This window comes from Mytilus trossulus, chromosome 13, assembly GCF_036588685.1.
Source record: "Mytilus trossulus isolate FHL-02 chromosome 13, PNRI_Mtr1.1.1.hap1, whole genome shotgun sequence".
In the NCBI taxonomy this organism is placed as follows: domain Eukaryota; kingdom Metazoa; phylum Mollusca; class Bivalvia; order Mytilida; family Mytilidae; genus Mytilus; species Mytilus trossulus.
The window spans coordinates 27,297,541-27,310,152 of record NC_086385.1 but is presented as its reverse complement, the minus strand read 5'-3'; the positions used below and the strand labels follow the sequence as shown (position 1 = coordinate 27,310,152).

The 12,612-nt window shown below is 30.8% G+C and overlaps 1 protein-coding gene across 1 annotated transcript in view; it reads left to right on the top strand.

The window, feature by feature from the left end:
* LOC134694206 (TPR repeat-containing protein DDB_G0287407-like) overlaps positions 1 to 12,612 on the top strand; it is a 39,114-nt gene that overhangs the window by 5,871 nt on the left and 20,631 nt on the right. The window contains exons 3-6 of the mRNA XM_063555203.1: positions 6,078 to 6,292; positions 9,025 to 9,126; positions 9,330 to 9,405; positions 11,081 to 11,195. Coding sequence (XP_063411273.1) covers positions 6,078 to 6,292; positions 9,025 to 9,126; positions 9,330 to 9,405; positions 11,081 to 11,195 — 508 coding nt within the window. The remainder of the gene's footprint in view (positions 1 to 6,077; positions 6,293 to 9,024; positions 9,127 to 9,329; positions 9,406 to 11,080; positions 11,196 to 12,612) is intronic.

Below are 12,612 nucleotides of genomic sequence, written 5' to 3'. Positions count from 1 at the left end.
TTTCAGAGGCAAGGTTGGGAGACCATTAGACTTTTTGTTAGTACATTAATATACATATTTTTCAGAGGTGAGGTTGGAAGACCATTAGACTTTTTGTTAGTACATTAATATACATATTTTTCAGAGGCGAGGTTGGAAGACCATTAGACTTTTTGTTAGTACATTAATATACATATTTTTCAGAGGTGAGGTTGGAAGACCATTAGACTTTTTGTTAGTACATTAATATACATCTTTTTCAGAGGCAAGGTTGGGAGACCATTAGACTTTTTGTTAGTACATTAATATACATATTTTTCAGAGGCGAGGTTGGAAGACCATTAGACTTTTTGTTAGTACATTAATATACATCTTTTTCAGAGGCGAGGTTGGGAGACCATTAGACTTTTTGTTAGTACATTAATATACATCTTTTTCAGAGGCAAGGTTGGGAGACCATTAGACTTTTTGTTAGTACATTAATATACATATTTTTCAGAGGCGAGGTTGGAAGACCATTAGACTTTTTGTTAGTACATTAATATACATCTTTTTCAGAGGCAAGGTTGGGAGACCATTAGACTTTTTGTTAGTACATTAATATACATATTTTTCAGAGGTGAGGTTGGGAGACCATTAGACTTTTTGTTAGTACATTAATATACATATTTTTCAGAGGCGAGGTTGGAAGACCATTAGACTTTTTGTTAGTACATTAATATACATCTTTTTCAGAGCCAAGGTTGGGAGACCATTAGACTTTTTGTTAGTACATTAATATACATATTTTTCAGAGGTGAGGTTGGGAGACCATTAGACTTTTTGTTAGTACATTAATATACATATTTTTCAGAGGTGAGGTTGGAAGACCATTAGACTTTTTGTTAGTACATTAATATACATATTTTTCAGAGGTGAGGTTGGAAGACCATTAGACTTTTTGTTAGTACATTAATATACATATTTTTCAGAGGTGAGGTTGGGAGACCATTAGACTTTTTGTTAGTACATTAATATACATATTTTTCAGAGGTGAGGTTGGAAGACCATTAGACTTTTTGTTAGTACATTAATATACATATTTTTCAGAGGCGAGGTTGGAAGACCATTAGACTTTTTGTTAGTACATTAATATACATATTTTTCAGAGGTGAGGTTGGAAGACCATTAGACTTTTTGTTAGTACATTAATATACATATTTTTCAGAGGCGAGGTTGGAAGACCATTAGACTTTTTGTTAGTACATTAATATACATATTTTTCAGAGGTGAGGTTGGAAGACCATTAGACTTTTTGTTAGTACATTGATAATGATATACATATTTTTCAGAGGCGAGGTTGGAAGACCATTAGACTTTTTGTTAGTACATTAATATACATATTTTTCAGAGGTGAGGTTGGGAGACCATTAGACTTTTTGTTAGTACATTAATATACATATTTTTCAGAGGTGAGGTTGGAAGACCATTAGACTTTTTGTTAGTACATTAATATACATATTTTTCAGAGGTGAGGTTGGGAGACCATTAGACTTTTTGTTAGTACATTAATATACATATTTTTCAGAGGTGAGGTTGGAAGACCATTCGACTTTTTGTTAGTACATTAATATACATATTTTTCAGAGGTGAGGTTGGGAGACCATTAGACTTTTTGTTAGTACATTAATATACATATTTTTCAGAGGCAAGGTTGGGAGACCATTAGACTTTTTGTTAGTACATTAATATACATATTTTTCAGAGGTGAGGTTGGAAGACCATTAGACTTTTTGTTAGTACATTAATATACATATTTTTCAGAGGTGAGGTTGGGAGACCATTATACTTTTTGTTAGTACATTAATATACATATTTTTCAGAGGTGAGGTTGGAAGACCATTAGACTTTTTGTTAGTACATTAATATACATATTTTTCAGAGGCGAGGTTGGAAGACCATTAGACTTTTTGTTAGTACATTAATATACATATTTTTCAGAGGTGAGGTTGGAAGACCATTAGACTTTTTGTTAGTACATTAATATACATATTTTTCAGAGGCGAGGTTGGAAGACCATTAGACTTTTTGTTAGTACATTAATATACATATTTTTCAGAGGTGAGGTTGGAAGACCATTAGACTTTTTGTTAGTACATTAATATACATATTTTTCAGAGGCGAGGTTGGAAGACCATTAGACTTTTTGTTAGTACATTAATATACATATTTTTCAGAGGTGAGGTTGGAAGACCATTAGACTTTTTGTTAGTACATTGATAATGATATACATATTTTTCAGAGGCGAGGTTGGAAGACCATTAGACTTTTTGTTAGTACATTAATATACATATTTTTCAGAGGTGAGGTTGGGAGACCATTAGACTTTTTGTTAGTACATTAATATACATATTTTTCAGAGGTGAGGTTGGAAGACCATTAGACTTTTTGTTAGTACATTAATATACATATTTTTCAGAGGTGAGGTTGGGAGACCATTAGACTTTTTGTTAGTACATTAATATACATATTTTTCAGAGGTGAGGTTGGAAGACCATTAGACTTTTTGTTAGTACATTAATATACATATTTTTCAGAGGTGAGGTTGGGAGACCATTAGACTTTTTGTTAGTACATTAATATACATATTTTTCAGAGGCAAGGTTGGGAGACCATTAGACTTTTTGTTAGTACATTAATATACATATTTTTCAGAGGTGAGGTTGGGAGACCATTAGACTTTTTGTTAGTACATTAATATACATATTTTTCAGAGGTGAGGTTGGAAGACCATTAGACTTTTTGTTAGTACATTAATATACATATTTTTCAGAGGTGAGGTTGGGAGACCATTAGACTTTTTGTTAGTACATTAATATACATATTTTTCAGAGGTGAGGTTGGAAGACCATTAGACTTTTTGTTAGTACATTAATATACATATTTTTCAGAGGCGAGGTTGGAAGACCATTAGACTTTTTGTTAGTACATTAATATACATATTTTTCAGAGGTGAGGTTGGAAGACCATTAGACTTTTTGTTAGTACATTAATATACATATTTTTCAGAGGTGAGGTTGGAAGACCATTAGACTTTTTGTTAGTACATTAATATACATATTTTTCAGAGGTGAGGTTGGAAGACCATTAGACTTTTTGTTAGTACATTAATATACATATTTTTCAGAGGTGAGGTTGGAAGACCATTAGACTTTTTGTTAGTACATTAATATACATATTTTTCAGAGGCAAGGTTGGGAGACCATTAGACTTTTTGTTAGTACATTAATATACATATTTTTCAGAAGTGAGGTTGGAAGACCATTAGACTTTTTGTTAGTACATTAATATACATATTTTTCAGAGGCAAGGTTGGGAGACCATTAGACTTTTTGTTAGTACATTAATATACATATTTTTCAGAGGTGAGGTTGGAAGACCATTGGACTTTTTGTTAGTACATTAATATACATATTTTTCAGAGGTGAGGTTGGAAGACCATTAGACTTTTTGTTAGTACATTAATATACATATTTTTCAGAGGTGAGGTTGGAAGACCATTAGACTTTTTGTTAGTACATTAATATACATATTTTTCAGAGGCAAGGTTGGGAGACCATTAGACTTTTTGTTAGTACATTAATATACATATTTTTCAGAGGCGAGGTTAGAAGACCATTAGACTTTTTGTTAGTACATTAATATACATATTTTTCAGAGGTGAGGTTGGAAGACCATTAGACTTTTTGTTAGTACATTAATATACATATTTTTCAGAGGTGAGGTTGGAAGACCATTAGACTTTTTGTTAGTACATTAATATACATATTTTTCAGAGGCAAGGTTGGGAGACCATTAGACTTTTTGTTAGTACATTAATATACATATTTTTCAGAGGCAAGGTTGGGAGACCATTAGACTTTTTGTTAGTACATTAATATACATATTTTTCAGAGGCAAGGTTGGGAGACCATTAGACTTTTTGTTAGTACATTAATATACATATTTTTCAGAGGTGAGGTTGGAAGACCATTAGACTTTTTGTTAGTACATTAATATACATATTTTTCAGAGGTGAGGTTGGAAGACCATTAGACTTTTTGTTAGTACATTAATATACATATTTTTCAGAGGTGAGGTTGGAAGACCATTAGACTTTTTGTTAGTACATTAATATACATATTTTTCAGAGGCAAGGTTGGGAGACCATTAGACTTTTTGTTAGTACATTAATATACATATTTTTCAGAGGCAAGGTTGGGAGACCATTAGACTTTTTGTTAGTACATTAATATACATATTTTTCAGAGGCAAGGTTGGGAGACCATTAGACTTTTTGTTAGTACATTAATATACATATTTTTCAGAGGTGAGGTTGGAAGACCATTAGACTTTTTGTTAGTACATTAATATACATATTTTTCAGAGGCAAGGTTGGGAGACCATTAGACTTTTTGTTAGTACATTAATATACATATTTTTCAGAGGCGAGGTTGGAAGACCATTAGACTTTTTGTTAGTTCATTAATATACATATTTTTCAGAGGCAAGGTTGGGAGACCATTAGACTTTTTGTTAGTACATTAATATACATATTTTTCAGAGGCAAGGTTGGGAGACCATTAGACTTTTTGTTAGTACATTAATATACATATTTTTCAGAGGTGAGGTTGGAAGACCATTAGACTTTTTGTTAGTACATTAATATACATATTTTTCAGAGGTGAGGTTGGAAGACCATTAGACTTTTTGTTAGTACATTAATATACATATTTTTCAGAGGTGAGGTTGGAAGACCATTAGACTTTTTGTTAGTACATTAATATACATATTTTTCAGAGGCAAGGTTGGGAGACCATTAGACTTTTTGTTAGTACATTAATATACATATTTTTCAGAGGCAAGGTTGGGAGACCATTAGACTTTTTGTTAGTACATTAATATACATATTTTTCAGAGGTGAGGTTGGAAGACCATTAGACTTTTTGTTAGTACATTAATATACATATTTTTCAGAGGTGAGGTTGGAAGACCATTAGACTTTTTGTTAGTACATTAATATACATCTTTTTCAGAGGCAAGGTTGGGAGACCATTAGACTTTTTGTTAGTACATTAATATACATATTTTTCAGAGGTGAGGTTGGGAGACCATTAGACTTTTTGTTAGTACATTAATATACATATTTTTCAGAGGTGAGGTTGGAAGACCATTAGACTTTTTGTTAGTACATTAATATACATATTTTTCAGAGGCGAGGTTGGAAGACCATTAGACTTTTTGTTAGTACATTAATATACATATTTTTCAGAGGTGAGGTTGGAAGACCATTAGACTTTTTGTTAGTACATTAATATACATATTTTTCAGAGGTGAGGTTGGAAGACCATTAGACTTTTTGTTAGTACATTAATATACATATTTTTCAGAGGCGAGGTTGGACCATTAGACTTTTTGTTAGTACATTGATATACATATTTTTCAGAGGCGAGGTTGGACCATTAGACTTTTTGTTAGTACATTGATATACATATTTTTCAGAGGCGAGGTTAGAAGACCATTTGACTTTTTGTTAGTACATTAATATACATATTTTTCAGAGGTGAGGTTGGAAGACCATTAGACTTTTTGTTAGTACATTAATATACATATTTTTCAGAGGTGAGGTTGGAAGACCATTAGACTTTTTGTTAGTACATTAATATACATATTTTTCAGAGGCGAGGTTGGACCATTAGACTTTTTGTTAGTACATTGATATACATATTTTTCAGAGGTGAGGTTGGAAGACCATTAGACTTTTTGTTAGTACATTAATATACATATTTTTCAGAGGCAAGGTTGGGAGACCATTAGACTTTTTGTTAGTACATTAATATACATATTTTTCAGAGGCGAGGTTGGACCATTAGACTTTTTGTTAGTACATTGATATACATATTTTTCAGAGGCGAGGTTAGAAGACCATTTGACTTTTTGTTAGTACATTGATATACATATTTTTCAGAGGCGAGGTTGGACCATTAGACTTTTTGTTAGTACATTGATATACATATTTTTCAGAGGCGAGGTTGGACCATTAGACTTTTTGTTAGTACATTGATATACATATTTTTTAGAGGCGAAGTTGGAAGACCATTAGACTTTTTGTTAGTAGTACTTTTAAGGACATGAACAATGAGCGTGACTATCTCGTAAAGGTAATATTTCCCCAGCTCAGAGAATGGTGTGAGGAAAGAAAACTGAGGCTGGTGGAGTGTGATTTAAGATGGGGAGTACCAAAGGATGCAGACACTAGGGAAACGTTAACAACATGTTTGTCCGAACTAGACAGGTAATTTTCCGAGTGCTTGGCTAAAATTTACTTGGGCGAGACCAGTATGTCAATATATATCGCAATTTGATAAATCTCAGTATTTCATTGATACAGTTTTATTGAGTGCTAGCAAAAAATGGTGAGTTTCTGGCCAGGATATGTCTTGGTGCGTTACCAAGAATCCTGAATTATTTAACAGGAGTTATATGAGCTATGATGAAGTAAAATAACTTCTAAACACCTTCAAAACCATATTTATATTATTTGGGAAATGTCACAATTTATTTTTGGTACAGTTAAAGCTACACAATTGTGTCAACTATTTTTTTTGCTTATAACATTATTAAGCAAACATGTAAAATAGATCCTTGTCTGAACAAGCTGAAGGAGCTAAGAATATATTTTTGAAAATATTTGTCAGAAATTATTCATATCAAAGATCATTTCATTGATACTGTTTTATTGAGTGCTAGCCAAAAATGGTGAGTTTCTGGCCAGAACTTAATTATCTTGGTGTGTTTCCAAGAATCCTGAATTATTTTTAAGGAGTTATATCTGAGCTATGTTAAAGTAAAATAACTAATAGGTCTCCTTCAAACCCACATTTATATTAAATTTAAAATGTCACAATTTTATTTTTGGTACTCTTTAAGCTACACAACTGTGTCAACTATATAACATGATTGAGCAATCATGTAAAATAGATCCTTGTCTGAACATGCTGAACGAGCTAAGAATATATCAGTCAGGGGCATTACTTAAACAAGTAACAATTAAAATTACCTATACAAGTAATGTTGAAAACGAGGCTAATTTAAATATAACTGATATAAGTTATTTTTCTGAATATTAATTTTATAGCTGTCCAAGAATACAGATTTTACTAGCTTTAAATAATTTTCACAGTTATCTGGTTATTTTTCCCTTGATATATAAAAACTAATTCTTCAGAAACACTAATTAACTTTCCGACGCACTTATCTTTCATGACGCTTCTGGGTCAAAGATTGGTCTCTTGGGACTATTAAATTATCATTTTCCTCTAAAATCTTGAAGGTAGACTGATATAAATAGATAGATACTTGTGAATTAATTAAGACCTGAAGTTATTTATAATTTGTAACCTAAATCAATTACATATGTGCCTTAGATAAGTGTTATTGCTATTTTTTTCAAAAATATTTAAAATAACTTATTCAAGTACAGTGTTCTCCCCAGGCCGTTTTAGCGTCGCGGTACCGCGACGCTATATTTTCTTCCCGCGACGCTATAATAATTACCGCGACGCTATAATAATTTCCGCGATGCTATAATTATTTTGAGGATGTTATTTTCCTCGTTTCTCTAATGCAAAGCCATGTCCTAAATTTTGAACTTTCATCTAATTACCGCTTATAATCATAAAAAAATATATCACCTTTGATCCCTTCAAGTCGGACAATAGACAATTAAGAGTGATCAAATAGGTGTTAATTGCCCTTTGGGGATAACTGTTTGAATAGGAATACCCCAAGCTGTCACTTGTGACATGATAAATACCACGTGGTTTGCAAAATATTACAGTAGTATTACTTTCTTTCTCTTCCTATCACTTTTTGTAAATCGAGAGTGAAAAGTTTGATTATGAGCTAAATAAGTTTTGGTCTTTCTTTGAAAATGATCATAATTGGCTTTAGTTTATGTTTCATCCATTTAATGCATTAAAAACGCCATATTCATTCCAAATCTCTTGTCAAACATTGTTTATTTTCGTATTTTTCATTGCTTTCGGCGGCCATTTAATATTTTAGTGTAAACTACTGGTCGAAACCGGACCAGATATGACAAAAATCCGTATTTTCCGATAATAATTACATTTGCACAAATGGCACAGTAGACAGAAAACAATGATACCTAAAGAGAAAACTTAGCATTAACAGACTTTTTGTTGGATAACTTTGTTAAGAATATATATCATTTTTATAAAAAGAAACAACTGGGACTGATTCATTGAATACCATGAACCAATATATTTCATAGACATGATAAAGATTTTTTTTTAACTGGGTAGGTAGGGTAACTGGAACCACACATATATTTTTTTTTTGGCCCAAGAGGAAAAAATAATTCTGGAACTATAAAAAATATAGAAAACATAAACTGAGAATACTGTTATCATGGTTATAGTTTAATTGTATTCTCAGTCATGAATTCAACAATATTGACACAAAGAATAGGGTTGAAAAGAATATTTTATTCACCAAATAAGGACCTATAGCATACAAAAAATATAATACATTTTGTAATAAACAATAACACATATATATCATAATGGAAATGGAGCATTGCCGCGACGCGACAAATTACATTGAAAAAAATACATTGTTTTTACGCCAAATGTGATGCTATCCAAAATTTCTGGGGAGAACACTGAAGTAATATTTTTGTCATTATTTTCAAAGTAACCCTTTATCTCTATACTCCTCTCAAATCTGATAAATTCTTCATTTTATGATATAAAATGTTGTTTCAAATCATGAAAACTACATTTAGTCTATGTTTCTATTGAAAATTAAATAACTCTATTAAGTAATTTTATTATTTTTAAAATAAAAAATTACTTATATAAGTAATTAAAAAAAATAACTTGTTTAAGTAACGCCCCTGACTGATATGTATTTGAAAATGTTTGTCCGAAATTATAAAATGGAGTTATGCCCCTTTTTCTAGTTTTGTCTCTTGAACAATATTTTTTTAATTATTTTTTGTAGATGTCGAGAAGAGAACATATATCCCTATTTTCTTAGTTTAGTATCTGAAAGATTTGGTTGGGTGCCAAAAATAGAAGAAATTCCAGATGACATCAGGGCAAGGTAAGGCAACTTCTATCTTTTATTCAGGCCAATCAATATGTGATTCTCTGGATAATAATTAAGGCATAATACCAATATTCTATAGGCTTATATAATATTGCAGAATTTTGGAAAACACTGGAACCAAATATCCAGTAAATTGCTATTTTCTCTCCCACAAAAATTTATGAATTGACATACAGTAATTTGATTATTATTTCCAGATACAAATGGATGCCTGGGATGTCTGTAACCACATCAGAGATTATGGTTGGTGGATATTGGGGACAAAATAGAAATGTAAGTTAAAAAAGATGGCAGGGTAGTAGACTTGCTGAATACTGCTTACCTTGTTCCGAAAGATTGCAAACAAATTCAACATATCAGATAATTATCACGGTTTATTGAGTCAACTTTTGTTCTGGTACATGTATGACTATGAAGACAATTTTTTAAATCTTTTTATCCATTTAGTAAGAAAACACATATAGATTTAGGGGGAGCTTTCATTCAAAGGAGTAATTTAACCCTTATGGGGTCGGCATGACAGTTATTAATTTGTCAGACTTGTCACTATATTTGGGATGAACAAAAAAATATTCAAGTTACATGTAAAATACCGTATTTGGGCATGTATAGTCCGCACTTTTTTTCATTAAATATGTAGTTTGTACAAGGGGTGCGGACTATACACAGCTATAGACGGTTTTCGAAATTTATTAAAAAAAAAAATTTTTTTTTTTTTTTTTAATTTCGTTTTTTCTGCATTAACAATGTATATTGGAGACGTTTATTGTATTAACTTCATTTTATTCTTATTCTTTTATTCTTTTTTAACTTTTCTTTTCAAAATTGATTTTTTAACTTTTCTTTTCAAAATTGATTATTGAAAGTAAAGGTGTGACATCCTGCATAGGTAATCAAGAGAGGTAATTAAGGATTAAGTATGGGTGTGTAGCAATTAAATAATGATGTAAAGTTTTGACAGGTTTTAAATATTATAATCCCAGGCAATAAAACAACATGATCAAGGAAAAGATTATATAAGATTAAATAGTTTTAAAATTTTGATTACTGCTAATTAATTTAGATAAATGTTTGATCTCTTTTTTCTTTTGTTCCATAATATTCAAATTATTTCTGTTATATTATATATCAGCTTGGAAATACTTAGACAAATGTTGATTTTAAAATGAATCTTTTTTATTAATAACTACTTATATAAAATTATTAAATATTAATTACCTGATGAAAAGTTCTAACATTTCAATTTTTTATGAAATAAATAAAACTTAATTATTTTTTTTGATAAAATACATGGAGAATTATAGGTCTCTTTCAATGTATTTTTACAGTGAACTAGACTTTTACAATAAATTTTTTTTTTTTTTTTTTTTTTTTACAAAACTTTTTTTCTCGATTTTAAGGGAATGTAAATGGGGTGCGGACTATACATAAATGCGTACTATACACGGCCGAATACGGTATATTAAAAACTTGTTTAACCATACTTGTCCGCAATATTTCAGAAATGGTGCAAGAATGATATCATTGTTAAATTAATATTTTAAATTGGAGTTATCTTTCCTGTTGACATAATTGTAGTTGAACTTGAACCAACTTGTACATGTATTGCTTTCCAATGCTTGATAAAACAGTATGTTTACCGTAATTGTTTGTACTGGTAAAAGAGGGACGAAAGATACCAAAGGGGCAGTTAAACTCATAAATTGAAAATAAACTGACAACGCCATGGCTAAAAATGAAAAAGACAAACAGACAAACAATAGTACACATGACACAACATAGAAAATTAAAGAATAAACAACGCGAACCCCACCAAAAACTAGGGATGCTCTCAGGTGCTCTGGAAGGGTAAGCAGATCCTGCTCCACATGTGGCACCCGTCATGTAAATTAGTAACTTGCGGAGAAAAAAATGCATTTTGCCTTCATTTGAATATTTCTGATTTTAGGCTCTGTTTTTAATGAGAACACCAGATTATTTGGACCATGTGAAAGATGAGAAAGTGAAATCTTATTTGACTGAGAAAAATGATGACCATAGACATTCATTAAGTACACTTAAAAGTGAGTATTATTGCCTTTTTATTGGTACTGTATTTTGAAAATGATGAAATATAAGTAAAGCATTCATTTTAAACTTCCATTTTAGGACCTGTCATACAAATTCATTTATATTTTCATTCATAAATAATCATGCATTAAGAAATCCCTTTATCATTTTACCTGTCCTTAAATGTACATCGAACTTCTTGGGATTTTTTTTTAGACAATTCTTCAGAACTCCATTTGTCATTTCACTGGCATGTTTTAATAGCTGTAGGTGCAAACACTCTAAAACTTTTTAACTTAACGTTTAATACCGTGAGAAGTAAACATGGTGCAGTGCATGAAATAATCGTCAATGTCAAACCTCTCAAACAACACTCCAATATTCCACCAAAGCAATTTGTTAATATTCCCGAAAAAGCATTTTTATACTCCCGTCAAAATTACGGGACGTATTATGGTATACAAATGTCTGGTGTCTGTCCGTCTGTCCGGCGTAAGCATGTCACACCGTAACTTTAGAACGACTTATCCAAATTTCATGAAACTTAATATAGTTGTTTCTTATGATGGTCAAATGATCTGTATACTTTTTGGTGAAAATAAGATTAAAACTTTTTGAGTTACGGCACTTTATAACTAAAACAGGGGGGTGTTCACATGTCACACCGTATCTAAAAAAAACATTCTTGATTATAGCTTAAAACTTTAAACACTTCTTAGTTATATTAATCTTAATATCTGTATACTTTTTGGTGATGATTCAAAATTTCATTTTTGAGTTATTGAGTATTTTGTAAAAAAGGGGGAGGGTTTTTTTACATGTCGCGCCATATCTCAAAAACGATTTATGATTATTGCTTAAAACTTTATACATGTCTTTGTTATATTAATCTAAAGATCTGTATACTTTTCGGTGATGATTTAAAATTTCATTTTTGAGTTATTGAGTATTTTGTAAAAAAGGGGGAGGTTTTTATCACATGTTGTGCCGTATCTCAGAAACTGATTTATGATTATTGCTCAAAACTTTACACACTTCTTTGATATATTAATCTAAAGATCTGAATACTTTTTGGTGATGATTCAAAATTTTATTTTTGAGTTATTGAGTATTTTATAAAACAGGGGAGGTTTTTTTTTTACATGTCACGCCCTATCTCAAAAATAATTTATGATTATTGCTTAAAACTTTACACACTTCTTTGTTATATTAATCTAAAGATCTGTATACTTTTTAGTTTTGAATCAAAATTTTATTTTGATTGATATTTAGTTTTTGTAAAAAAAAAAACAGGGTGGGGGGTTTCACATGTCCCGCCGTGTCTCAAAAACAATATATGGTTATTGCTTAAAACTTTCTCAGAAACTATTTATGATTATTGAATAAAACTTACACACAAGACGTCGGGCGTATCATGCGCTCATGGCGCAG